Source organism: Actinia tenebrosa, unplaced genomic scaffold, assembly GCF_029948245.1.
Source record: "Actinia tenebrosa isolate PJP-AT-01 unplaced genomic scaffold, QUT_ActTen_1.0 PGA_scaffold5__44_contigs__length_20552954, whole genome shotgun sequence".
NCBI lineage: Eukaryota > Metazoa > Cnidaria > Anthozoa > Actiniaria > Actiniidae > Actinia > Actinia tenebrosa.
In genome coordinates, this window is record NW_028292582.1 from 1744796 (window position 1) to 1772469 (window position 27674).

The 27674-nt window shown below is 37.3% G+C and overlaps 1 protein-coding gene across 1 annotated transcript; it reads right to left on the reverse strand.

Annotated features, from left to right (window-relative positions):
* Window positions 1-135: 135 nt before the first annotated feature.
* LOC116307925 (uncharacterized) lies at window positions 136-26839 on the reverse strand. The gene is made up of 15 exons (XM_089037468.1): window positions 26752-26839; window positions 20417-23018; window positions 19945-20058; window positions 19570-19669; window positions 18279-18968; window positions 18107-18172; window positions 17138-17308; window positions 15993-16090; window positions 14490-14619; window positions 9175-9281; window positions 8356-8451; window positions 6825-7017; window positions 6183-6263; window positions 5213-5637; window positions 136-3315 (listed from the first exon to the last, which is right to left on the reverse strand). The coding sequence occupies exons 2-15, from the start codon at window positions 22982-22984 to the stop codon at window positions 3178-3180; spliced, it is 4977 nt and encodes a 1658-aa protein (XP_088893594.1). The 5' UTR covers window positions 22985-23018; window positions 26752-26839; the 3' UTR covers window positions 136-3177.
* Between the last annotated feature and the right edge of the window lie 835 nt (window positions 26840-27674).

Consider the following 27674-nt stretch of genomic DNA (forward strand, 5'->3'; position numbering starts at 1 on the left):
TTCCCCAATTCTCTTTTAACTACAACTTCTATCTAAATTGAGTATTCGATGGTTGAGTATGCCATTCTATTAGCAAAATGATTTTGAGCGAAGAACTTTTGAAGGTTTTAAAATCAGCAGCAATGACAAACAACCTTTTATTAATTGCACGTTCTTTGGCAGCTTTATTTGACTCATCGTTTGCTGCTCGGTTCAATACTTTTAGATAAGTGTCTTTCAATAGGTGCAGTTGGTGTTTATTGCCAAAAAACTAACACGAACAACCTTTAAATTATCAGTAGAAAACAAACATGGTCCATTTAGGACCCAGTTGTACGAAGGGTGGATAGCGCTAACCGATGGATAAATCCTTATCCAGTGGATAAGTCGATGCTGTTATCCAATAAATTTATCTACTGGATAAGATTTATCCGTCGGATAGCGCTATCCACCTTTCGTACAACCGGGTCTAGGTTATTTTAGCTTACGAGATCGTTAGCACTTATCGTTCTTTCCACAAAGAAAGAAACAAAAGGCGGCCGTAAAAGTACACTTATAGCCATTCCAAAGTTGAGGAAAGGATTGCAGTGCATCGTGGGACTGTTTTAGGGGACATATTTTCAAGATGGCGTCTATTTCGTAACTTGAAAAGGTCCCACGATGCACTGCAATTCCAGCTCGACCCAGTTTTTTCTTCGACCTCGGAATAGCTAACACTGTTCAGTGTTGGATAACTTGACTTTTACCTAGATATTTATGATCTTTCATTCTGAAGAGTATTTTAAAGGTATTTTTTGGTATAAGACTAATACAGTCGAACCTCTATTAAGCGGCACTCTATTAAGCGGTCACCCTCTATTCAACGGTCACTTACTAAAGTCCCGAATTTTCTCTCTCATGTATACTGTAAACTTGACCCCTATTAAGCGGTCACCTCTATTAAGCGGACGTGGTCACCATATCAACGTACCAATTTGTAAACTTGCATTGTATTTCACCTTTATTAAGCGGTCACCTACTGGTTACACATTGATGTATTATGACACCAAATACATAAAACATGTCAACATTCTCTTAACAGTTGTTTAGATAGCATAACTTCAATAACAGATGTTCGTATTCTACGTCACTGTATATAAAGCAAATCCGCAGCACTAGCCAGTTTGTTTCGGCCAATTTCCACTTCGCGCAATTCCATGGTCACGAAGAGCTGTCGCTAGCGCTTAGCAAAGTGAACGACATGTTTCATGAACTTAAGTTGTCTGCCCCTAAATTACAAACAACCATAACTGAGCTTTTTTCATAATACTGTACTGTAACTTAAACCAATCATGATTTTTTTATAGCAAGAACAAACCACTGTATTGTACGTACGTAGTCATGCAATGTTGTTCTACAGTTTGCGACGAAAAAAAATATTTTGAGTGAGCAATTTTGCACTTTATTGCTCTATTTTCTAGTGTTACTGTTTTCTAAGAATAAAATGTACATTTCGTGATCAATTATGCACTCTTTTGTTAATTTTCTACAAAATGTGGCCTAAATAAGTAAAACCTCTATCAAGCGGTCAACCTCTATTAAGCGGTCACTTGGCTAAGTCCCGTGGGTGACCGCTTAATAGAGGTTCGACTGTAGTTTTCGTAATTTGGTCATGCCAACATATCTTAAGGTATCAGGATATCTTCGAGACATTCAAGATCGCTTTACGCGCGAGCTGAATTTCGCCCTTACTACTTCATATAAAAGACTACATGAAATGGCACTAATCCGTTATAAAGTTTAAGGTTAGGGGTTTTTGGGTCGGTTAGGGTTTCAGGGTGTTATAACTAATAATAAATAATTAATAAACGAATAGTGCCATTTCACGTAGTCTTACATGAAGCCCTAACCAATTTCGCGCTGCCCTTATCAACTGGAATAAAGATACTTATAGTGGATATTATCGAGTTTCAATTGTTCCATTGCTTTAGTGTGAACGGTGAACAAAAGGGTTTTTGTGGTCGACTCGAAAACGATTGAAAAACGAGAGTCAATTAACGCTGAGCGCCCGGAAAATATTATTAGTGGGCGAAGCCTTAATCCACATATTATCATCTTAGATTCAAGATTATTTGGAATTTCGTTCTTTAGGATCCCAGATTCATACCCCATTCACATCTAAACGTGTTTAGTTAAACTATGTTTTCATTAGGAAAAAATTGAGAAACTAGAAACCTACAATATAATGAAACTTTCTAAAATATTGTCAGAGCAAGACAAAGGATAGTTTACATGCATTATTTTACCAAATATTGTACAGTGTTCGTAGATAGTTTTCCAAACCTGTTTAGTTAAACCACTTTAAAACATGTTTAAGCCTTGGGTGTGAATGGGGTATCAGAGTTTGTGCAAAAAGCAACTCCAAGGAGTTTTTCAGTAAGTGGTACACAAGTTGTATCCAAATTTTCAAGCCGAGTATTTTATTTGCAATCAATTTTCAGCAGCAAAAACCAAGGACTTTGCATAGACTTTTCAAGTGCTCTTGAAATTCAGTTGTTAATGAAACATTGCAATTATGAATGTGCCTAAAGATCTGAGTTCACGATTTAGTGTTCTCAAAAATGAATTTTTGAAATGCTGTTCATAAGAGTAAAAAAAAAACCGCCTTTCTTCAGTGTTCAATTAGATTCCCTTAGGGCCAAGCTATTCTAATAAGATGAGCCTAAATTATATTAGAGGCCTTCAAGTTTAGTTTTCGTTAAGTTCTCTCTAGTAGTAAGATTGATAACGCTATGCTTTTCTAAATGTTTGCCGATTACGTTTTTAAGGAGTTCACAAAATTGCACGAACCCTGAGATTACCTGGGAACCTGGGCCTGGTGGCATAAAGCATTAAGATCAACCTCGGGCCTGGAGTCCTCAGGCTTTTTAGTCAGCGGACCCTATAGACTATTCGGATGACAAGAAAGGTTAATATACGTTACTGAAGTATCATACGTTATAGTTAGCGTGATAACTTAATGTATAGTTCCTGCTGACAATAAAATGTAGATGTAGATGTAGATGTTATACATAAAGTTAATATTAGCGTTCTTTTAAGAACTTGTTATTTTCTATAAAAGTTGTACTTTTGGTATGTATTGAATCTATCTAATAGATATACTATACCTTTAAATGCTTTTAGCTATTCTTATAAAGGCACATGCGTATTACAAATGATTCACTCTTTAATTATGGTGACGTCAAAAGTCAACTCCAGACGGGCATTGTGCAGCTCGGTTAGTGTGACAGCATGAAGCGCCATCTGAAGGGATCTGATGAGATTCATTGGTTGATTACTGGGTCCTATAGACCATTTCTGAAATAAAAATATTATCAGACTTCTTTATTCAGGTTACGACATCCGATCAAAACCTCTCAACTGCGGTCAAACTTCTATTTAGCATGAGACAAGTGACCTCTAAAGAGACTGTAGTTAAACGCTTAAGAGGGAAGTAGAATGGAGCAAAATTCTCCCAAAACCAACGGACGCTAAAACAGATGCTGGCCGTAGAAGAGGTTTTGCTTTTTAATAAAAAATATTTGCTAACAACAATTAACGTTTATGTTTAGACAATTGTTGATAGGACTTGGTAAATAAAAAAGAAACACTTAAAAGCTTTGATCTTCGATTTGCGAATACTCTAGTTTCGAGTTCTTTTTGCTGAGTGTCGTTAAAATATTCAGCTATAGAGGCTTTGCACCATCACGTGATGGTATCCATGACAGGGGGTAGAAACAGTTGCATCTGGTCTAATCTAATTTACGCGAGAAAGAATTCAATTTCCCAAAGAGAACAACTCTATTGTTCCTGTCTCCTGTCATGGCTGCCATCAAGTGGTGGTGCAAAGCCTCTATTCAACCAAACCCGTCGCATTTTAAGCAACTCGTATTGTTTCGTAGTGGGTACATTTCGTATTATAAAATAAATTAAATAGTACGCACGCTGTGATTGGTTGATAGCCATGTTTGCATGAGGGTATGTAAACACCGTTGTGACGTCACAACTTTCGTGTTTTCCCGGTACAAGTTCAAAAATTAAAAATTTACAGTTTCTTTCGAGGAAAAAAACGCCCCCAAAAATGTATTTTGAAGACGAAGTTCCAAATTTTGACTTGTGTCAGAGCCACAGGCATAACTCTATGGTCTCATGCAGGTCTTTCTGATCGTAATATCATGACAATCTCTCGTTGGTCACCGCAAAGAGAATTCCCTCAGGAGCTACAACACACGTCCTCCGTCAGGACAGCTGCGGTTGTTCAGCGACGTGCTTTCTCATGATTTAAATGCACCGCCCGATAAAGAATACAAGTATTTCAAGGAAACAGTCAGCAGCTTCAAACTTTTTTCAGCGATAGCTCTTCAGCTCCACAAAATATCTTCTCGAGGCAAGACGAAACAATCAACTTCGCTGCAATGTTTTCTCGCTGTCAAATTGAGCAAAACCACGTTTCTTTCAACCGAGAATTCCATTCACAGTGACACTTGTTATCCACTTTTGATCACTTTCGTAAAGATAATCAATTCTGAAATCTTTTATTAAGATTTGTATTCAATCTTTGGACATTTCTTGGTATTTGTTTTAAAGTTTTAGAATGATAAATGTTTAAAATGGCTAGCGATTCTTTCTCGCTTCACATTTGCCTCCTTGGCGTTTATTACACAAAACTTGATTGGCTAACGATCGAAGTTCGTGATAAATGGAGAATTTGTATTTTGATATGAGAATCAAATTCAAATAAAGATTTATTTTCTTGCAAGTGGTAATGTTTTCCCTTAGTATTTATTTTATAAAAGCAATAGAAAACTTTTTTTCTCTGTGTTTACATAGCCTGATAGCAACACTCGGGGGGTTGGGAGAATTCTCGACAGTTATGCAAACCCTCGACTACGTCTCGGGTTTGTATAACTGTCTCGAATTCTCCCAACCTCCCCTCGTGTTGCTATCAGGCTATGTAAACACGGAAAAAGTTTATTGCTTAAATATAGAACAGATCTTTTAAGATCTATTAAATTATAAGAAAATAACACGGTCGTACACAATCGAGGCTAAGATTGAGCAAAGGTGAACTTGAAATCGGAGTATTCGTGATTGGGATTGGTTATAAAGAGGCAAATCATCTTTCAATGAAAAATAATTATAAATGCGTCATGACAGGTGCATTTAAACGTAAATCTGAAATATTGTAAGGAGAGCAGTATTTAATTCTAATTACCTTGATTCCCTCTTTTAGCGATACCCGCAGTATCAGCTTCTTAGCTTCACCTTCTTTCATCTTATTGGCTTGCATCATAAGTGGTTCCATACAAACCATTTTGATCCTATTCTCAATACTTCGAATAAAAAACAACGCATCTCCAACGCCAGCACTAGCAAGCTTTTTTACTTCACCTGTATGGCCAGAGTGTCTGACGTCAATAGTCGCTGTCCCTGGGAACTCCTCTTTGTTCGATGGCTCATGGGTGGCTTTAAGGACTCTGGTTTGTGCCGGCTGGGGTTGCTGTGGATTTTGCAGCCATCGCAGTTCGAAGTGTACGACTTCAAATCTATCGCCCAAATAGAAGTAACAGTTGGAATGCTCGTAAAGACTTTGACGTAGTTTTTGTGTGTGGAACTGGGATAGGTACACAACAGCTCCATCTAAACATAAAATAAACAAAATAATAAATCACTTTATAGTGGGTTACAAAATCAGTACAATGTGTTTCTATTTGCGGCCAACTGTCACTCACACCGAGCACTACATGTAATATTCTATTTAACGTGTTGGGCACGGAGGGATCGTGAACCGACCCTACCCCGTTCGAAAATTTAACATTAATGAGAGGACGACACATTAGGAGCGTAGACCACCCCTGCACACAGGATAGCAATAAATGTATTGACCAAGCACGTAAAACGAAGGCAGAAAACAAACAAACTATCAATCAATAGACCCCTTGCATGTGACGTCAAAGCAACTCAATTGGGAGGACAAAACAAAAGAATCCCAATCTCCTGAGAATTGGAAACCTATTGTTATGTCCTCCAAATTGAGATGCATTCCAACTGCAAGGGGTCTATCCAATAAAAGAATGCAGGAAACGGAAAGACGCACGGACACACATTTATGCAAGTAAATAAGCAAGAGGGAAAAAATGTGAAACGAAAAGACACACAAGTAATTAAACTAAAACTGAGCTTACCATCAACAACTTCTCCGCCATGACTCATCATTGCATTGCTACTTGCTCCAAGATGGAGAATGAGAAAACCAAGGCCTGTCACTGCAGTGACATGTATGTGCAAATAAACAAACAATAAAACGAAGATCATTTACTTGCCTAATTAGTTAAGGCTGGTTCATACTAGCGTCGTAAGCGTCGGAGTCGGAATCGGAATCAGAAGCGCAAGAAGCTTACGATCTAGTGTGAATCAAAACAACGCAAGCGGAATCGTAAGCCTCGCTTCGGCGCTCGCTTCTTTGTTGTTCCCATAGTTACCAGGTTTGCCGCCATGTTTTCTGCTCTGAATGGCCTGGGTATGAGCTCTGTCATTGGTCAAAGCTTCCCATTCCGATTCCGTCGCTAGCGTGAACCAGCCTTTAGACCACAAAAAATTTAATTTCTATGACATCGGCTGATTTGCGTAAGGGCACGGCGACTTGAATAAGAATTTAGCATGTTGGGTTTTGTGGGGAAGGAGGGGGGGGGGGGAGTTGAAAAATCCGCGGACAATTAACCAAAAAGTTTCGAATCATGGGAAAGACCTAACAAACCGTAATCACAGCAAGTGATGCCGATTTCAGGAATCAAAGCCAAGAGCCGACTACCCTTTGATAGACATACCTGACGGATGTGATTGTCTTCTAACGCCAGGGTTACGGAACAAAGAGATCGATTTGGCAAAAGATACTTCTTTGGTAACGATAGATTGGTGGAATACTTTGTACTCGTGAATATCATGGCTGAGGTCAGATGCCAAAGGGACAGTTGCTGTCTGGTGAGCTTTGACGACCAATCGATCGAATAAACTAACAATCTAAATTAAAAGAAATAACAGTGTTAATAGAGAGTTTTAGATTGACTTTTTTCTCCCCGCAAACGGCAAACGTGACCACGTTTTCATCGTTTTCCTGTATTTTACTTTACCTTTTACAAACTTTCTCACCAAAGACAAATATTCTGTTGTTTTTCTACTACTTTGACTTTTTTGCGATTCTTTTTAAGCTATTTAGAATAATTTTTAAATGGTCAACTGACGTTTCACGTTTGCCGTGAACTTAAATCTAAAACTCTCTAATAATAAGTCTTCTTGGGGAAGGGTGGCTGATCTGTATGTCTATACCAATTGACTCTTCGTCCACTTATTATTGTGCAGGAATCTCAATATTTTGAAAGGCATTTAGTGTTAGCACAAGTAGAATGGGTCTTGAGAGGCACTGGCTGCACATTACCCAGTATTTATTTGTCTCCTTCACGGTTTCTCTGCGATTTTAAATAAATTATGATAATTAACATGGAAACGAAACGAACGGTGTGTTGTTTCTTGTTCTGTCGATTATGAGACATCGCAGTGTCTTGTATTGTCTCAACGGATGTTATAAAGTGCTTTCTGTTTTCCTTTTCAATTTTTCTGTTCAGTTTAGCTTTGTTTGTATATATGTGACTCACCGTTCGTATCGTTACGATGTTAATTTATTATAATTTATTCGATATGGCAGAGCACCCGCGAATAGACTAATAAAATAAGCCTGAAGCTAGATGACGTTTTACTCCCGACTCTATACCATAATAGTTTTTAAAATTCTTTCATATTAAAATTTTTGATTCCTTAGAGAATACTGGAACAATAGTCATAATTAAAGAACAAAAGCAATGTGAAAGGGATTATGGTCTAGAGACGGGGGTAAAACGTCATCTCGCTTCAGGCTTATTGACTAAGGTTTCGGATATAAAGATTATATTTAACAAATTGACTTCAGATTTTTATGCGTCTGTCCTCTTATTGACGATAAATTGCGTCATTTTGTCAAGTCAATTTGTTTTTTGCAATGACAAAAACGATAAAAACTTCTCATTTTTACTGATCAAAACAACTAACGGAAAGAGCGCGCCCTCGTTGGCGTTCAGCTTTAACAGCGCGCGAGAAATTCGTAAGTTATTGTAAAAAATGCTGTTGAGTGGTACTTCATGAAATACTTTACTTGCTGCTTCTGTTTCAATCACCCTTCAACTAAATTGTATTTTAAGCTACTTCAAAATACGTTCGCTGAATACGATACATTAATGACCTTTTTTCGCACCGAACGTCGTGAAAGTATAGTCATTTTACTTTGTTAGTTGTACGACACAGAAATAAATTTGTCATAGTACTCACCGCTGTCTGGGATGCTAAAGAAATCTGTAAAACTATTTTACCATCTTCCTTCACTACGACCAACCCTGGAATTAAAGCTTCTGGTACGATGTTTTTCTGTGCGTCAGAAGTCAGAACATCGGGGGAATATAAACAATTCGGAAAAAGAAATAAAAAACTAATTAGTACAATTTAAATTATTCTAAACTATGTCCCAGATCGTCCCGGATCTATCAACCATTCCGGGGTGGGGGAAAGGATTGGGTCCAGTTGGAATTGTTACGCACTCTGGGGCTTTTTTGAAGGACTTATTTCGTCACTTAAAACAGTCCCACAATACAATAGACGACAGGTCACGTGACCCTACCTCCCTTAAAACGAGCAGTTGTTTGAAAACGAACTTTAGAAATGAAAAGAGCTGCTCAACATTAGTGAGAGGGCGAAGTTTCAGCTCATAATGTTGACTATAAGAGAACTGGCATTAAATACAAAATCGAACATTTTATAAGGATTTGTATGGGAAAAGCGTTGGCTGGCACTCTTGCCATCCAGCGTATTTTCCCTTACAAATCCTGTTATGTAATATTTTATTTTATATTTAATGCCATTTTTCCTTTTTTGCTTGCCATAAAGCTGAAACTTCGCCACCCTACTAATATCGAGGTGCTCATTTCATTCCGGATGTTCATTTTCACACAGCTGCTCATTTTAAGGGAGGTAGGGTCACGTGACCTGTTAGTGCAAGTCGCCCATTGCAATTGGACGCAATCCTTTCCAGAACCTCGGAATGGTATAGATGTGATTGTTGGATTTACAAAATGGACTGAAAAGGCTACTAACCAAGTAGGTATTCATAGCACACGATGTATGGTAAAACTTGTCCTCTGCATCGATACCATCATAAACCACTGCTCGGTCACGTGAGTTGACCACTGGAAATGGAAAATCTGCAAAGATCGATGTCCAAATTAGGTAACTAATTAACAAAAACAAGAGATTTGTACTTTTTTAATAATATTTACACTAAGAGATTTTAAAATACATGTAAATAATGTTACTCAACTAGTTTAGCTCTTTAGTTATTTTGTGTAACATTTACTTTTAATTTGTAAAAACAAAGTATTGTTAAATGTAGTATTAGTAATTGTACATGTTACTAGCATGTTATGAAAAGACAAAACGGCAACAAATAGACACACTAATAATTAGAGACTACGGAATGATGAAAATGATGAAGGAGAAAAAATGAAGAATACTGAGATAACCATAAGATATAACAATAAGCAATTTTTACAGTAGCAAATGAAATTACCCCATGACTTCATGCAATGATATGTCCAACTGACACAATTATTTTATTTACGTATTGTTTATCAGTGATAGTAGTGAAGGTATAATTTTTTTTATGGTGGATGTTATTGACGATGGTGGATGTTATTGATGACAGTGGATGTTATTGATGATGGTAGATGTTGTTGATGATGGTAGATGTTATTGATGATGGTGGATGTTATTGATGATGGTAGATGTTATTGATGATGGTGGATGTTATTGATGATGGTAGATGTTATTGATGATGGTAGATGTTATTGATGATGGTGGATGTTATTGATGATGGTGGATGTTATTGATGATGGTGGATGTTATTGATGATGGTGGATGTTATTGATGATGGTGGATGTTATTGATGATGGTGGATGTCATTGATGATGGTAGATGTCATTGATGATGGTGGATGCCATTGATGATGGTGGATGCCATTGATGATGGTAGATGTCATTGATGATGGTAGGTGTCATTGATGATGGTGGATGTCATTGATGATGGTGGATGTCATTGACGATGGTAGATGTCATTGACGATGGTAGGTGTCATTGACGATGGTAGGTGTCATTGACGATGGTAGGTGTCATTGATGATGGTGGATGTCATTGATGATGGTGGATGTCATTGATGATGGTAGGTGTCATTGATGATGGTAGGTGTCATTGATGATGGTGGATGTCATTGATGACGGTGGATGTCATTGATGACGGTGGATGTCATTGATGACGGTGGATGTCATTGATGACGGTGGATGTCATTGATGATGGTGGATGTCATTGATGATGGTGGGTGTCATTGATGATGGTGGATGTCATTGATGATGGTGGGTGTCATTGATGATGGTGGATGTTATTGATGATCGTGGATGTTATTGATGATCGTAGGTGTTATTGATGATGGTAGATGTTATTGATGATGGTGGATGTTATTGATGATGGTGGATGTTATTGATGATAGTAGATGTTATTGATGATGGTGGTAGATGTTATTGATGATGGTAGATGTTATTGATGATGGTAGATGTTATTGATGATGGTGGATGTTATTGATGATGGTGGATGTTATTGATGATGGTAGATGTCATTGATGGTGGTAGATGTTATTGATGATGGTGGATGTTATTGATGATGGTAGATGTCATTGATGATAGTAGATGTTATTGATGATGGTGGATGTTATTGATGATAGTAACCTATTCCACATACTCCCATTCATGCTCAGTTGATATAAGAGATGGGATGAAATATTAACCAGCGGTCTAAGCCAAGCTGGAACAGCTTGGCTTAGGGGTGCTGTCAACTACGACCCACGTGGACCCATGGGTGGGTGGGTGGGCCGTCAGTCCAGCTCGTTCCGCTGGCAAAACTAAGCAAGAATGAGTGTATTTACTCGAGGCACTTTTATAGCCAATCCGTGGTGTTATTCACGTGCACATAAATATGCAGTAGTGCTAATGATCGATTATTTTGAGTTATTTCATTTTCGCATATCATTAGGAGTATTTAGAATAGTAACCTATTCCACATACTCCCATTCATGCTCAGTTGATATAAGAGATGGGATGAAATATTAACCAGCGCCCTTTACCAATCCGTTACATTTAGATAGTCACCCATTTACTAAGGTATATAACCATTATTCCTACAAATAACAAACCAAACCCCAAACCTCAACACTCCCAAACCTCAACACTCCCAAACCTTATCCCATTCCTTATCCCATTCCGCACTACTAACCCTACTCTCCCCAGTAAGGAAACAGCTCCTGTTTCAGACGATCAATTAGAGTGCGCTGAATGAATCTCACGAATGGTTTGAATGACACATTGTTTCTAAACGACCGCGATGGGGTCGGTCACAATCATACTTCTTTTCGTTGAAAGAGCCCTTAAAGTGTTGCATGAAGGGAAATATGGAAACCTCATCACGAATCCAATCTCTGACATCTTCATAGGGTTTCTTGAGAGAAAAGGCCAACTTGTCAAATTTCCCGATGGCCGTACCACACTCTACCTTCTTGGAAAAAGGCTTCGAGTCTTTCATTTGCTGTCACCCCTCCGCCGACCGCAACGGGGTTTCCACACGCATTGATCCACTTAACGCTACTGAATTGCACTGCGAGTAACATCTGACAGTCAAAATCGGGACCATATTCCCAAGATCATGACAGATTCTCCTAAAATCACGGAAAAATACAATGCCAATAAACCCCGTTTGTCAGCGGAGGAGTAACAGCTCTGCCTAGTATGACCAGGAGGGTTGATTTAGATACCCCGTTTACAGAACCGTTTCAACTCCGAGACATACGTATCATTGTATGACATTAAAGAGAAAAGCAGGGAAAATATACGAGTTTCCCGAGAATAACCTTATTTGTATGCATCTGAGTTTCTTAAACGTTTTAGCATCAAAGAAACCCTTTTCACAGCCATTCTACTTGGCCCATTGATGTTTTGCTTTAACTTCATGGGTCACGTGACCTGCACAGCCCAGTCCTTAACTACTTGAGAAACATAATTACATACAAATTAACGGCATAACCCAGATTAACTCGTAAAGGCAATCAAATGCATCATTACCAATAACTCACAGATTACGTGCCATGCACTACGGCTTGCATACACTGGGACGGGTGAGCTCCACCCATTTTCGGACGCATTCCATGTCCTCCGATGAATTCATCATCGATTCATAAAAAATAGCATTGTACAATGATGCGCAAATATGGAACTTCACTATACGGTTGACACGCTCATTCTAGCGTTGCAACACATCACAATCATTCTTTGAATCAACACGCCAAAGAGTTCACTCAAAGTAAAAATCAAATGAAAATAATACACTTCATAAAATCAAAATTTGGCATTCCAACTTATAGAATTCCACTGAATAAACTAATACTGACATAGTACTACTTTATTTAAACTAGCGGTTACACTTGACCACTGTAGTCGTTCTGTGAACCAACTCGCCAAAGAATCCATTCCACAGTAAAAATTTCAGTGAACATAACAATACATAAGCACCGTAATCATTCTTCGAACCAACTCGCCAAAGAATTCATTCCACAGTAGGAATTTCAATTAACGTAGCAATACATATAAACCACTGTAGTCACTCTTTGAACCAACTCGCCAAAGAGTTCAATCCACAGTAAGAATTCCAATGAATTTTGCAAGACATAACCACTGTAGTCATTCTTTGAACCAACCCGCCAAAGAATTCATTCCACAGTAAAATTTCAATGAACATAATTGCAATACATAACCACTGTAGTCATTCTTTGAACCAACCCACCAAAGAATTCATTCCACAGTAAAAGTTTCATTGAACATTGCAATACATAACCACTGTAGTCATTCTTTGAACCAACCCGCCAAAGAATTCATTCCACAGTAAAATTTCAATGAACATAATTGCAATACATAACCACTGTAGTCATTCTTTGAACCAACCCGCCAAAGAATTCATTCCACAGTAAAAGTTTCATTGAACATTGCAATATATAACCACTGTAGTCATTCTTTGAACCAACCCGCCAAAGAATTCATTCCACAGTAAAAGTTTCAATGAACATAATTGCAATACATAACCACTGTAGTCATTCTTTGAACCAGCTCGCCAAAGAATTCATTCCACAGTAAAATTTCAATGAACATAATTGCAATACATAACCACTGTAGTCATTCTTTGAACCAACCCGCCAAAGAATTCATTCCACAATAAGAATATCAAATATCATTGCAATACATAACCAATGTAGTCGTTCTTCTAAACGACTCGCCGAAGAATTCATTCACAGTAAGACTTTCAAAGAAAAATCAAAATCACCTCCAAAGTTTCCTCCGCTTTTGGTGAGCAGCTGCTGGTTGTTCAAAATTCTGTTGGACCGGAATATTCTGATCAGCGGGTACTTCTTCTGCCACATTTTCCTCCACTGGACGTTGCTCTGCCATTGTCCACGTGGGTCGTAGTAGAGAACTAAAGAGTCAGTCCAGCTCGTTCCGCTGGCAAAACTAAGCAAGAATGAGTGTATTTACTCGAGGCGCTTTTATAGCCAATCCGTGGCGTTATTCACGTGCACATAAATATGCAGTAGTGCTAATGATCGATTATTTTGAGTTATTTCATTTTCGCATATCATTAGGAGTATTTAGAATAGTAGATGTTATTGATGATGGTGGATGTTATTGATGATGGTAGATGTTATTGATGATGGTGGATGTTATTGATGATGGTGGATGTTATTGATGATGGTAGATGTTATTGATGATGGTGGATGTCATTGATGATAGTAGATGTTATTGATGATGGTGGATGTTATTGATGATGGTGGATGTTATTGATGATGGTGGATGCTATTGATGATAGTAGATGTTATTGATGATGGTAGATGTTATTGATGATGGTGGATGTCATTGATGATAGTAGATGTTATTGATGATGGTGGATGTTATTGATGATGGTGGATGTTATTGATGATGGTGGATGTTATTGATGATGGTAGATGTCATTGATGGTGGTAGATGTTATTGATGACGGTGGATGTTATTGATGATGGTGGATGTTATTGATGATGGTGGATGTTATTGATGATGGTAGATGTCATTGATGGTGGTAGATGTTATTGATGATGGTGGATGTTATTGATGATGGTGGATGTTATTGATGATGTAGATGTTTTTGATGATGGTAGATGTTATTGATGATGGTGGATTTTGTGTTATTGATGATGGCAGAAATTAGTATTGTCGATGACATTTGGCTGTTGCAAGTTTTTTAAATGAGGGTGTATCTTGCAATGACGATGAGCAAACAATTATCACTCACTTTTGGTTTCTTGACCTAAACGCAATAAAAATCTCATAGGCATGTGTCTTATGATCTCCAACTCCGGTCTCTTTACAAGAATACCATACAGGACTTTGGTTTTGTCCTCATAAATGGCTGGCAATTTTTTCTAAAAATATTCAATCAGAGTTTAAAATTATTTAAGACATTGAAAACTTCGATTGAACTGATTGATGCTACTACAACTGATGAAGACAGATTATTTGGTTATTCGTCCATCCATTTATTATTTCTTTCGGTATTCCTTCCGTCCTTCTTTCCTTCCTTCCTTCCTTCCCTCCCTCCTCCCTCCTGCCTGCCTGCATTTCACTCCAAGTGAACAAGACCAGTACTTGTTACTTGTGCTACATCATATGGTTGTTAACGCATAATTTTAAATAAGTTACAAGTAATACACATTAATTACAAGAAGGTTGTTATACACCTTTATCATTTAATTCTGCAAAGAACGTGCGCCATACGGGAAAAGACCAAGCCTGATATGAGACAGTATCAGTACTTCTCATCTGCTCGCGATCGGGTACGATAGAGTTTAGAGGGAGTTTGAGCCTTTCTTTGCAGAAATAATTGATAAACAACTTATCAGTCGGGTAAGCATCTGATACGGCTTTGCATTTTACCCGTAAAAATACACAACCATATCAGATGCTTAGCAGACTCGTAACCTCTATATATACGCCCATTTCAGATATTGGGCCGACAACGTTTTTTGAAATAGGTGTATCAAGAAGCCAATTATAAAATAGCAAATTCTAAATAACCAGTAATGTAACTCCTTATCTGTCGTTTATGTTCGTCTTTCAATACTCAGCCGTAAAATAAATAGATCTAATTAGACATTTTAGGGTGGAATCTGAGTGAATACTTTTTCCATTCTGCTGTATTTACACCAATACAAAGACAAGAAAAAAATGTCCTCTCGTATTCTACCCTAAAATGTCTAATAAGTTATTTATTATCCAACTGAACTTACCTTTTCCCCCCAAAAAAGGCTTCAAAACAATATTTTCTTTGAACTAGTTTTTTTAAACCGTTTTTTTTTTACTGTACAAAATAACCTAGAGTACGAATATGGGCCTTATTCACGCGGCAGCCATGTTGGATTGAACAATAGATTCCACCACGCGTAGCCTCAAATTCAAGCGCTAATTTAAGCTGGGGAAACAAAGGTTTTTATTCTCATGAGAATAAACATGGCCGCCGTGTGATAAAGGTCCATTGCAGGCTATTTGTACTCGCTCCAGGCTTTCTCCTGCGTTATTTGTACTCTAACTCGAATAGGTGGATAACAAAAGCTCTTCTGAGCAATCTGCAATGCAGATTTCATTTGTTATTTTTCAACAAGATAATTCATTTTTGTTTGGTATTTTAGTGTCTTGCTAATTTCCTTTAACAATTTTTTTAACAACTTTCTTGCGATTTGGTTTATATATTAATCCAAAATTAAGTTAGAAAAAATTGTTCGTACGAATATATCCTTACCGTAAAAGAATCGTCTGCAAAGAGAAAGCCCGCGTTTTCAGTCGAGCCAAGGAACGGACTATTGAAAGCTATGAAATTGCCATGATTGAAGCTGTTCCCTGTGTTAAACAAAATGGTTGATTGTATTTGATGTTAAAGTGCTACTACGACGAAAATCGCTCAAACTTGGATTCAGCTGAAACTTCCTAAGAATACTCTTTAAAGGTCCAATAATCACTGTATGAAGTGTTTTCTCGATATTCAGGACGAAAGTATGATATTTTTACGATTATTCTTTGGAGTCTGTGACGTCATACACTCAACATCGAACATCGCTCCATACATTTCTTTGTAGTTTATGATCAAAATATCAGTAGCAAAGGGAGAAAGAAATACCCAAACACCCCAAAATATAAATTATAGTCACAAGTAATGTGAAATAAGCACATTAGCCACCCTTTGGGCTTCATAGGAATAAAATAAATTAAGGATTTATATACAAAGAAATATATGTAGCAATGTTTGATGTTGAGTGTATGACGTCAAAGACTCCAAAAAATAATTGTAAAAATATCATACTTTCGTACTGAATATCGAGAAAACACTTCATACAGTGATTATTGGACCTTTAAAGAGTATTTTTAGGAAGTTTCAGCTGAATCCAAGTTTGAGCGATTTTCGTCGTAGTAGCACTTTAAATATGATCACAATAAAAGAGGTTGTTTGTGTTTCATAGAGGATTTTGTTTCAAATAAAACATAGGAGTTCCCGAGGGAACCGCTGAATATCGGTCAGGGGCTGACACCACCAAGCTACAGGGAACTTGCTGTGAGCTAAGCCTGGCTCAGTGCTTAGAATACGGGTCCAGGGGCTTGGGATCATTCCGGAAGTAGCCAAAATGTTTTATCTGGACTCGCTGAGGCACTGAGAAACTAAAAATAATTCGGCACAACACTATATCCACGCCGATAACAAAGTCAACTACTTTCCATTATACATTGGTTTAACGGTCAAACACAAACCATTCAATCGAGGCTGAAAGGTTCAAATTTGAATCAACCTCTGAAACTACAATGCAGCCTCTATTTAATGCTTTTTGTGTGAATGAACCGCGATGTATGGAAGCTGATTCATACTGAATCTAACGATCTAAGTTCAGACTCTACCTAATTTGACGAGGTCAAGAATAACCTTGTATATCCTCAGCATTTCTTCAGGAAACAAGTCTTCCTTTTGTTTCAATTCCAAGAGAATAACAATCTCTGTATGGCCTAGAGTGTTGAAACCATTACTACAGAAACACCAGGCTAGATATGGTGTAAGAGGAGGTATGTGAACTGGGGAAAAATCAAGAATCATGAACATAGAATACGCACATATAACACACTCCTCGGCAGCCAATTACTTGCATTATTGAAATCCAACTTACATTTTCCTGTAAAATTCTCACATTTCAGATTAATTTTCATTCATCCTCATACTAGTTTTATTTTAGTTTTTTTTTAAAGAATACGCCAATCTACCCAATGTTAAAAAATTCCAACATTCAATTTCTCAGCTCAATTCGAAGGATAAAACAAAAGATATTCAATCTAACGAAAATTGGACACCTATTGTTAATTTCTCCAAATTGAGCTGCATTCCCACGGAATACAAGGGGTCTATTAGTTGTTTTCAAATGTTTTTTAGGAGAGACCAATGACATTGGTCTCTTATTGGTCTCTTCTAAAAACTTGTTTGCTCTTTTGTCATTTTCCGTAAAATGTGCAGTTAAATCGGATAGCTTAATAGACCAGCTGTTGCATATTGCAAATGAAGTGCGGGTTCTCTGGTTTTCCTTCTTTCAAAAAAATCAACTTTTAAATTCTAATGGTTGCAAAACCTAATAGGCATTACCCCGTCACCCAGGAGTGGACAATACAGTATATTAGATATTTTTTATAACTGTCATCCCAGTGAAATGTCTCCAAAACGTTTAGTTCACATTAAATTTCAGTTAAGTGGGTCCATATTTACCCTGCTGGCAGTGTCTCACTCTAACTTCTTTCGCTTGGGGGAAATTAAAGGGACACTGCCAGCAAGGAATTAAGTCCATATTCAGGCAGAAAGAAAAACAAAAATACCCAATAAGTTACCTTTGATTTTCTTGACGGTAACTTGAAATTCATCGGCAACTTGTATTGTCACACCATTCGGCAGTTCTAAAAGGGCGCGCACAAATGATCAATATTTGAAAAATAAAACATCAATAATTCTGAAATGATAACGTTTGTTTTGCCTTGACTAGCACCTTTATGTCTCGCGTACCTTTCAAATCTTTTGCTAAGGCTTTGCGTCTATCCTGAAACATTAATCGATTAGAAACTTTTCCATTTTTCCAGCTGACAATTCTACCGGCAGGCCGCAAAGGGAGGCTAAAGTCCTTGACTTCTGCCTTCTCAGGAATTGATGACTCTGCACTAACATTCTGGGACTTTAAGTGTTGGCTGGGAGGATCACCAGATTGGATGTGGTCACCCTGCATTTGGTTCTGAGAGATGGTGTTTACAGGCAGACCAACTGTTTGTCCAGGAACCACTGTTTGTCCAGGAACCACTGTTTGTCCAGGAATTACTGTTTGTCCAGGGAATGTGGACTGTGGCTGATAAACAATAGGTGCCTTAACCAATTGACCAGTCACTGGGTCAGTATATGTGATGCAATCAGGTTGGTAGTTGGGTGTACTAGGTACAAAGACATGTGGTTGTGGTTGCGGATTTGGTTGGCTGGTACTTCCACCACTCTGGTTCAGGTTTGTATGTCCTTGACTATTCATTGGTTGCGTAGGAGTTCCAGAAATCTTAGGAACGTTGGAATTTGACAACGAAAGTGGTGTATAAGGTGAAGGGGAAGATTGGGTTCTTCCACCAGTAATCTGATTTCCGGTGATTTTTGGAGAAGCTTGTTTCGTATTTTCTGAAACATTTGGAGATCCTTTTGCTTTCTTGGCCCTCATTGCTGAAGAAATGAGTACAAAATAAATCAGCGAACAAAGAAGAATAAGGTTAATAATAACTAGTTAACTAGGATATTCAGTTTTATGCTGCAGAGCGTCTATAAGACCTTCGTGGTGCAATGCTTTCCCATGACAGACCATGTGTCATTCCCAAGAGAACGATTTCTTTGTTTAACGGTTACGCATGATAAAATGAATGAATATGGATGCAAATCATACGAGGAATTTTATTTTCTAGGGAATGACATATAGGGAAAATATTAATTGTATCACAACGAATAAGGTTTATTCAATGATAATAAATTATTTGTAAATGCATAATAATGAAATGAATAATAAATGAAATGAATAACAAAATGAATGAATATGGATGCAAATCATACGAGGAATTTTATTTTCTAGGGAATGACATATAGGGAAAATATTAATTGTATCACAACGAATAAGGTTTATTCAATGATAATAAATTATTTGTAAATGCATAATAATTGTAGACAAGAATACAGAAATTACAGGCAGGATTCAAATAGCATCATTCATATGTATGAAACAACATACCGATAAGGATGGAAAGAAGTTAATCATCAGTAAATGGCAACCTACCGTCTTTGATAATGTTGGTGCAAAATACACAAACCCGCCCTATTCGATATTGTAGGTAACTCAGCCTGGCCAACTGGGAACAGCAGGTACTACAGAATATCTGAAATAAAACCGAAAGATGTCTAGCCTTTAACTTTCCCTTTGTGTTCAGTTGTCCCTTGGATAAATACTATGACACATACAGAAAATTGTTTGAAGTAAGACAGTAAAAATAAGCAGAAAAAAGCAGGCGCTACTAAGGTTCTTTGCAACGCCAAGGTAATTCGTGTTGCCTTAGCTTTTAAATCCCAAGGTAGCCTTTTGCCAATCAGTTAACTCTTAATGCAGACCTCAAATAATAATTGAAGTGTTAAATTGAATCCATTTTTGGCTAACCTTTCCACATCCCCGGCAGTGATGTTTTCTTCGGATCAAAGTAAACTTTTGATGACAGGAACAGCATTTGTTTATTTGATCGTCCGGGATCCACAATGGTGCTGCGTGACCAGGCTATAGAAAAAGTATTAACAATGTAAGACAATTCTAAACTCTGACTTGACCCCGTGAATTTGTTTTGATTTTGAGTCAGTATTATCATAAGAAAATTATCGAAATAACCACATTCATTATTTCAACTCTTACCAACTTGACTTTTTTTGCATAACTATTTCGCACGCGCGTTTATCTGATGATGAAATAACTCTATTACTAAGGTGGCTCTCCATTCATGGGCCCCTCATTGTGAAAAAACGTGCACACTTTAAATAATTAGACTCGTTGCATTTTCGTTTGTTTTGGAAGTTCGGTACTTAGAAGTGAATACTATTACCAGTTAAATGTTATTAAGATCATTAGAGGTTTAGCCTACCAATTTTGGTTTTGTCCTCCTAGGTTCTTCTTGGGTCATTGTGGATGCTGATTGGCTTCTTGGGATTGAACCTGAAGGAGAGATTTGGGCTGTTGGATACGTTGCTGGTGCTGCTAAGCTGTCGTGTTGCGAAAAAGAGGTATTTTCTTCAAAGAATGAACGTGAAGAGGGTTCAAAAATTTGAGATTGGTAGGAATTGTCGCTGTTATTTCCCTGATGCGCTACAGCTTCAGTAATATCCAGTGAAGGTTCTTTTTCACACTCTGTTTCTATAAGAGTGATCATGGAATCATTGGACGAGCGTCTACGATGTGTGTTAGAGGCTTCTCCTTTTGGTTGTGGCTGAACAACAGACGTTCTTGACTTGCTCTCTGTAGTCGCCAACATACTCTTTGGTATTGACCTAAAGTTGTTTCTCGATAGCTCTTCTATGTCAGTTCTCGGGGGTATTTCAGGGGCAAATGGATTCGTCTTATTAGTAATTTTTGACCTTGCTCCTTGCTTGTAGTACAAGAACTGATCTTCTTTACTTGAGGTCATTGGTACTTTGGAACTAGATAGCTTTAAATCGGATATGTCTGTGGTAGGAGTGTTATCATATTTGTCAGTAAAGGGATTCGAGGATGGAAACTGCCAGTCAAATGGCTTGTTCGAACTTCGCCCATGACTTTGTTGGTACATTGTATGGGGTTTTGTTGGACGAGCTGAGTCCCTGTATGAACGAGGTGGGGGCTTTCTAAGAGGTGCTTCATCCATTTCAGATTCCGTAACAGAAGAAGCATAACCAGAAACTAGCTCTGCTCCATTAGCAAAAGATTCATGTTTGTTGAAGAGATCGGCATCTTCATCATCACTAACAAGTTTCGGTTGTACTTGAAGATCGTCGATGTTCCCCTTAACTTCATTTGCCGATCCAAGAGGGAAGACCAATGGGAGACTTTCCAGAGTTAGTTCTGCTTTGCAATCTGAAGATGGTATCTGTGGAGAACTTGATGCAGGATCTTGAGCCAAAACAGGACGTAACACAAGAACGGGTAACTGCTCCTGCATTACTATATGTGGCTGGTAATACAAAGGCATGCTAGGTAACGTATTGATGGTGCTTATTAAGGAGTTTTGTGGCTTGACCATAACTGTGGAAGTGTTGCTGGTAGATGATGATGTTGTTGTTGACATTGAAATTTGTACACCAGTCCTGACTGCTGAACTGCTAGCTGGAGTTGTGCTATGGAAAGCACTATTTAAGCCTGGATATTGAAAACCTGCTGGTATCCCAGTTGATGTATGGAGTTCTTCAGAACCAGGTAATTCAGAATCCCGTTTTTTCATAGGTTCACGGCTGATTTTCGGTTTTGGATGCTGTGCACCAGACAGTGAATAAAATTGCCCTATGTCCAAAGAGCCATATTCTTGGGTCGAAGCTGGTAAATGTCTTGCTCTTGTAAATGTTTTGCTTACACCTGGGTCTTTGATGGTTGGTGAACAATAATTGTCTGTAGTCGGGGGACTTTTTTCTTGCATTCTGTTGTGTAAATTGCTGGTCAGGGGTGTCCTTTCAAAAGTACTATTGAGGCTGGTTTGGTTCAAGCTGTCTGGTACCTGAGGTTGGGAATATGACGTACCTGTTATAGTTAAGGGAGCTTTTGATGGATCAGGTCTTTTTGATTCTACATGAGAGAAAGAATCTCTTACTGATGCCAGATCTACCTGCTTTTCATTGGGGGATTCAGATAAATCACTTCCTGATGTTCGTCCTCCTGATGCAGGTGTAGAAGGAGCCATGTCATCATCAGAAGACTCCACAACTTCATCATGCTTGTTGCCTGTACGAACACCTGATGGTTCCAATTTGTTTATATTTTCATCTGAAACTGATGCACTTCTGTATTCCACAGTAAGACTGTTCTTTGGTGAGATCTTTTTCTCATCTTTGATGATACTCTTCATGTAAGGAATTTGATTGTTATCTGCCTTCTCCAAACATGTTTTATCAGCTTTACGTTTACTTTCCTCAGTCGAAACACCTTGGATTTGGTTCTGAATATTTGGAATTTCATTAGACAATCCGTGACCCTGAGCTGTTCCACCATTCTTCTCATTGTCTTTCTCATCTTTGCTTTCTTCTTCTTTTCCTGCCCCATTAACATCTTCGTGATTATCTTCTTGGCCTTCAGTAGCAACATTATTTTCCTTTGTGCCTGATTTGACATCTTCATGGACACTTTGATCCTGACCATCAAAATGAGATACTGAGCCAGTACCAGAGTCTTCCAATGAAGGAACGTCATTCACTTTGTTTAATGACTCCAACCTTTCTCCTTTGTGTTCAGCTTCATCAGGTATGAGTTTGGCATTCTTATCTTTGGCAATGTCAGTAGTCTGCTTTTCTGGAGGTGTTTGGGTCCGTGAGCTCTGCAATGCATGTAACAAAGCTTGGCACTCTTCTTTGCTCTTGCCTTCCATTGCTTGAGCAATTTCAAGGATAACTTCATGGATGTCCTGAGGCATGCTTTGTAAAGCACCTTCCTTAGCATGACTGTTTGAGTGGGAATCAGTTGACGATGCCATATGGCCAGAGGATTAAGGTAGTGATGATTAAGACCTAGTGACAGAGATAAAATCAAACCTTATACCATTGTTAACATTGTTACGTCGCCCTGATTGTGAAAATATATTTCAGCCTTTCTTGGCAGGCAACACAAAACAAAACCTTCCCAACCTTTCTGGAAATAGCTTTATCTTAAAATTGAAATAGTACAAGGGTAGATCTGAGGGGTATAGTGGATTGGCTTGCCTTCAAAAGTTATTGGAGTCAAAAAATGGTAGCAATTTTTCCTGATGACATCATATTCTCATACTTGAGCAGCCTAAGATCAGGGACCACTGAGGACCAGGCCAAGTGGGGAGGTGTGTGTGTGTGTGTGTGTGTGTGTGTGGGGGGGGGGAGGGGGGGCAACAAGATCGAGAAAAGCATGGGAAAAATGGAGATAAGTTGCCATAGCAACAGCCTTGGTTTCAGGCCATTCTAACCTAAAATTCAGGTTTTTGAAATTTCTCTGTTATGGTCATAGACACAAATTTAGTCAAACAGTTTTCTGCTCAAGTTATAAAATAACCAAGCAATCGATGGAAGGCTAGAATCGTTGTTAGGGGCCTGGACTTTAGTGTGTTGCTATAGTAACCACAGTTTATGCATTATTGTGTTACATATTTTGAATACAAACATACTGCCAAGTTTTAATATTTTCAAGATGGCAGCGAAAACGAGAGAGACTGTGGACGAGTATTTTGGTTCCCAAAGCACGCCGGGTCCAAGTTTTCGGGACCCATAAGTCCTTTCAGTCATTGTACCGTTACAGTCTCTAAGCGTGGAGACGGAATGGACGAGCGAGAGACTGTGGAAGAGTCTTAAACTTAAAACCAAACCAAAAATGCTAACAAGAAATGAAAAATGCCAGTTTTCTTCTTTTGTAAAGTGCTTTACGAGTGTTTATGTTTGAATAGTAAAAATTGCAGACATTAAAATTTCATCGTAGTGGCACTTTAATAAATGATACTTAGTCATTTTTATCAAGATTGAGGGTCATTTGTAGGAGGATGGCGACTTTCAACTGCAATCTAATAGTCTTCATCAGGCAATGGTGTAGACTGGATGTTATGTCTGTTATATACTGCTCATTGGATAATCTGTGCTGTGATTGGTTGTTTGGTTTATAATGTGATTGGCTGTTGTTTGGTTGTTGCATCTCTGCCCAGTGTAGGTATTTTTGTAGGTATTAAAAAAAAAACACTCTGGACAGAGTCACAAAAACCTAACAGCCAATAACAGCATAAACCATCCAACCAATCAGAACAGTAGCAGTTTGTAGTCCAAAGGTCATGGCCCTTCTTCAAATGATGCTCAATCGTGAGGCAAATGAATAAGTATTGTTTATCCTATCATTATTATCATTACAAGGACATAGCCAACACTTGTCTGGTTCTTAAAAAACTTTAAATTAGTCATTTTTTATTTACCTAATTGGGTAATAAATATTTTTTTAAGAGGGGGAAAATTGATTCTGAAGTTAAAAAGTGGTTCAGTTAAAACCAGACCAACCATACTGGTGGCTAAGGCCCTGTATTATTATTATAATTAATATTATCATTAACATCATCATCATCATTATTTTATATTGCATATATCTACTATGCAATATAATATGATTTCTTTGAAACTTTAAAGTCTTATAACACTGTCTTATTGATTGATCATTGCTATTAATCTAGTACAGAAAGGATTGTAACAGCAAGTAGATTAATCCCATTATCTTTTCAAGCTCAACTATATGTGTCTTTGTAACACTCTGTTGCACTATCTACACATCAATGATTTACAGTACAACGTCTAATATTGTCACATTATATTTTAATCCCAATCCTTTTACTAACACTTGAAATAAAAAGAAAGAATGCTATTGGTCAATAGGTTAGTCTTTCAGCAATTGATTTCATAATTTTTCCAAAGACTTTTCTTTGTACACAGGCATGCACATAAAAATGTTAAAAAGACAATGTTTTTTTCTGCATTAATTCTTTAATAAGGAATAATAATCTTATTAATGGATCTACAAATGTAATGACCTTTTGAAATTTTGCATTCTTCATGCTTTTTAGACAGAAAAATGTCTTTTTCTAGACAACTTCTTTGAGCATGCTATAAATTGAAAATTGCACAACCTTTTTGCACAATTCATAATTAAGATGTACTTCTAATGTTTTGAAAATTAAATAAATTGCACTAGCATATACAAAAACTTCAAACCAGGGCTCAAAATAGTGACCTGTCAATGGCCAAATGCCAGGCAAAATTTGAGGTTTGACAGGCAAAAATAGTTATGAACTGACAAATGGATAATCAAATTACAGGCTTTTTTATTTGGTGATTGTTCACAAATGAATCTCCTCCAATCCAAAATATTACCAGTTGAAAGAGAGTCCCTCAACGTCAGGTCTCCATGGTAAAACCATCACTTTAATGTGTTAGTTTGTGTTACAAATGTCTGCTCAGACTAATGTTACAGAATAATATAATAATAATTCTACTTTGTTGGAAGTCTTGTCTATTTCATGTGGCATGCCATAAGGATTAATGACAGGCCAAAATTTGTTTTACTTGTCTCAGTGGTGAAAAATAAATAACAATGACAGGACAATTTGTTGTCCTGAATTGTTGTCAAGATCATGTGATTTCTATACTAACTTATTCATGTCTCCAAAATAAAAGGAAAATAGCATGCATATCTAAATACAACTAGATCTAAGGAATGTTACAATATTCTTACTAGTCTCTTTCCACTACTTGGTTCGTCTTCCCTTGCATATGCATCAATATTAAACTGGATCCAGCTCTGGACTAAAGTGGCATATTCTTGAAGCACCTTTTAATGGATGGTGATTTATGCCAATGATTTTCATTGACTGCAGGTTGTGAGAGATTACAAAATGCCAAGCAATTGATACAATGATCATTCTACAAAGACTTCCAATAACCTCAATATCATTTGTGAGGTATTCTGTAGGTGCTCCAAGCCATTTGAGTGTCATTTAAAGACTTTAAAAACTGTAACCTATAAATAAGTTTTGACACTGATATCCTATTCTTTTGAAAAATATATAAAGTTCATCAGCATTAATGCATTAATTTCCAAAATACATGACATTTGTGTAAAACCAGAATGCTTGAAGATTAATTGCAGATAAACTATAGATATATTATCCACATACGCAAATAAAATGAGCAATTCAAGAAAACTATTCCAAACCGGAAGTAGAGTCAAGATACCATAACGAGAAATAAGTTAAGCTTACAAAAACAAATCACGATTACGATGTGACGTGATGTGAAGTTACTGGAAAAATCAAATATTAGTATATGTATGTGAACAAAATATAACAATCATTCGGACAATAAGGGTTCTTAATAAAGGTTGTTTGATGATTTAATAGAGCGAAGAATCCGATTGGTTAAGCTTAAAAGTTAATTTGATTGCTAGTACCATGGGTTTGGGACGTAGCTGTTTTGATATACACAAGCAACTACAATCGAAGTGTAGAGGTTAAGAAATAATTTGAGCTTAAGCGTGATTTGTGTACAATATAATGATGTTTATACAATCAGACATAAGTAATACGAGAGCGAACAGCTTCGCGAACGTGCACTGACAGGATTCTTGAACAACGCACTTTTTTTTTAGTAGAAGTCAAACAGATTCTTAAAATACTTTAATAATTCTTCTAAGGATTATGCAATTGTATAAAAACACTCATTTAAATCGCACAAAGAAGTTTCTTACTTTATGTTGTAGCTTCTCATCTTCACCTGGTATCGACCGCCATCTTGAACTCCACCGCCAAATCGAGGCTGAGTCATACGAAAGCGTGACGTGTTCTGGTATAAATACAGTACCTACTTAACCTTGCAATTCTTTTCTCAAAGTCTGATACTAGAACATGTATTCTTATTGATATGAGTAAACACTTGTTCTTCTGCCTGAAGAAAATCACATATTTGTAATTTTTATTGATTTCCAAGTATTTGTTTGGTTGGGATACCTGTGGTAGGAAATTACATAATAATAATAATAATAATAATAATAATAATAATAATAATAATAATAATAATGATAATAATAATAATAAATTTATCCAGGAGACCTACTCGCAAAAGCGATTTTCAGTAGGGTCCTGCAACAAAAATAATTGTTAAAAATATATACAAAAATAAAATAAGACATAAATTAAAATTACAGATAAAATACTAAAAATGATATATATAAAATTGTCACATAATAAAAAGAGAGAGATTAAAGTCCATTATAAAATACTACTAACTACTGATTTGAATTGTAATAAAGATGACGATTTTTATAAACTAGCAGACTGTTTCTAGATTTTAAATTTAAAATTCTAATTTTTTGAAATAAAATAAATCGTCCATTTTTATGAGAATAGCACTTAATAGCCAGTGGCTAACAACCTGGGTGATCCACGATGGAATTGGAATTTAAAAGTTTTTTTTTGCAGGCGAAGGAAAACTTGAGAAAATCCCTCCATGCACAAGCAACTCTACTCACATATGACCCAGAGTCATATCGGGAATTGAGCCCGGGTCATACTGGTGTGAGGTAAGCACTCTCAACACTATGCCACCCTAGGGGTATATCTAGGGGAGTCCTAGGGTGACCATGAACCCACCTCCCCCTTTCCAGCTTGGAAC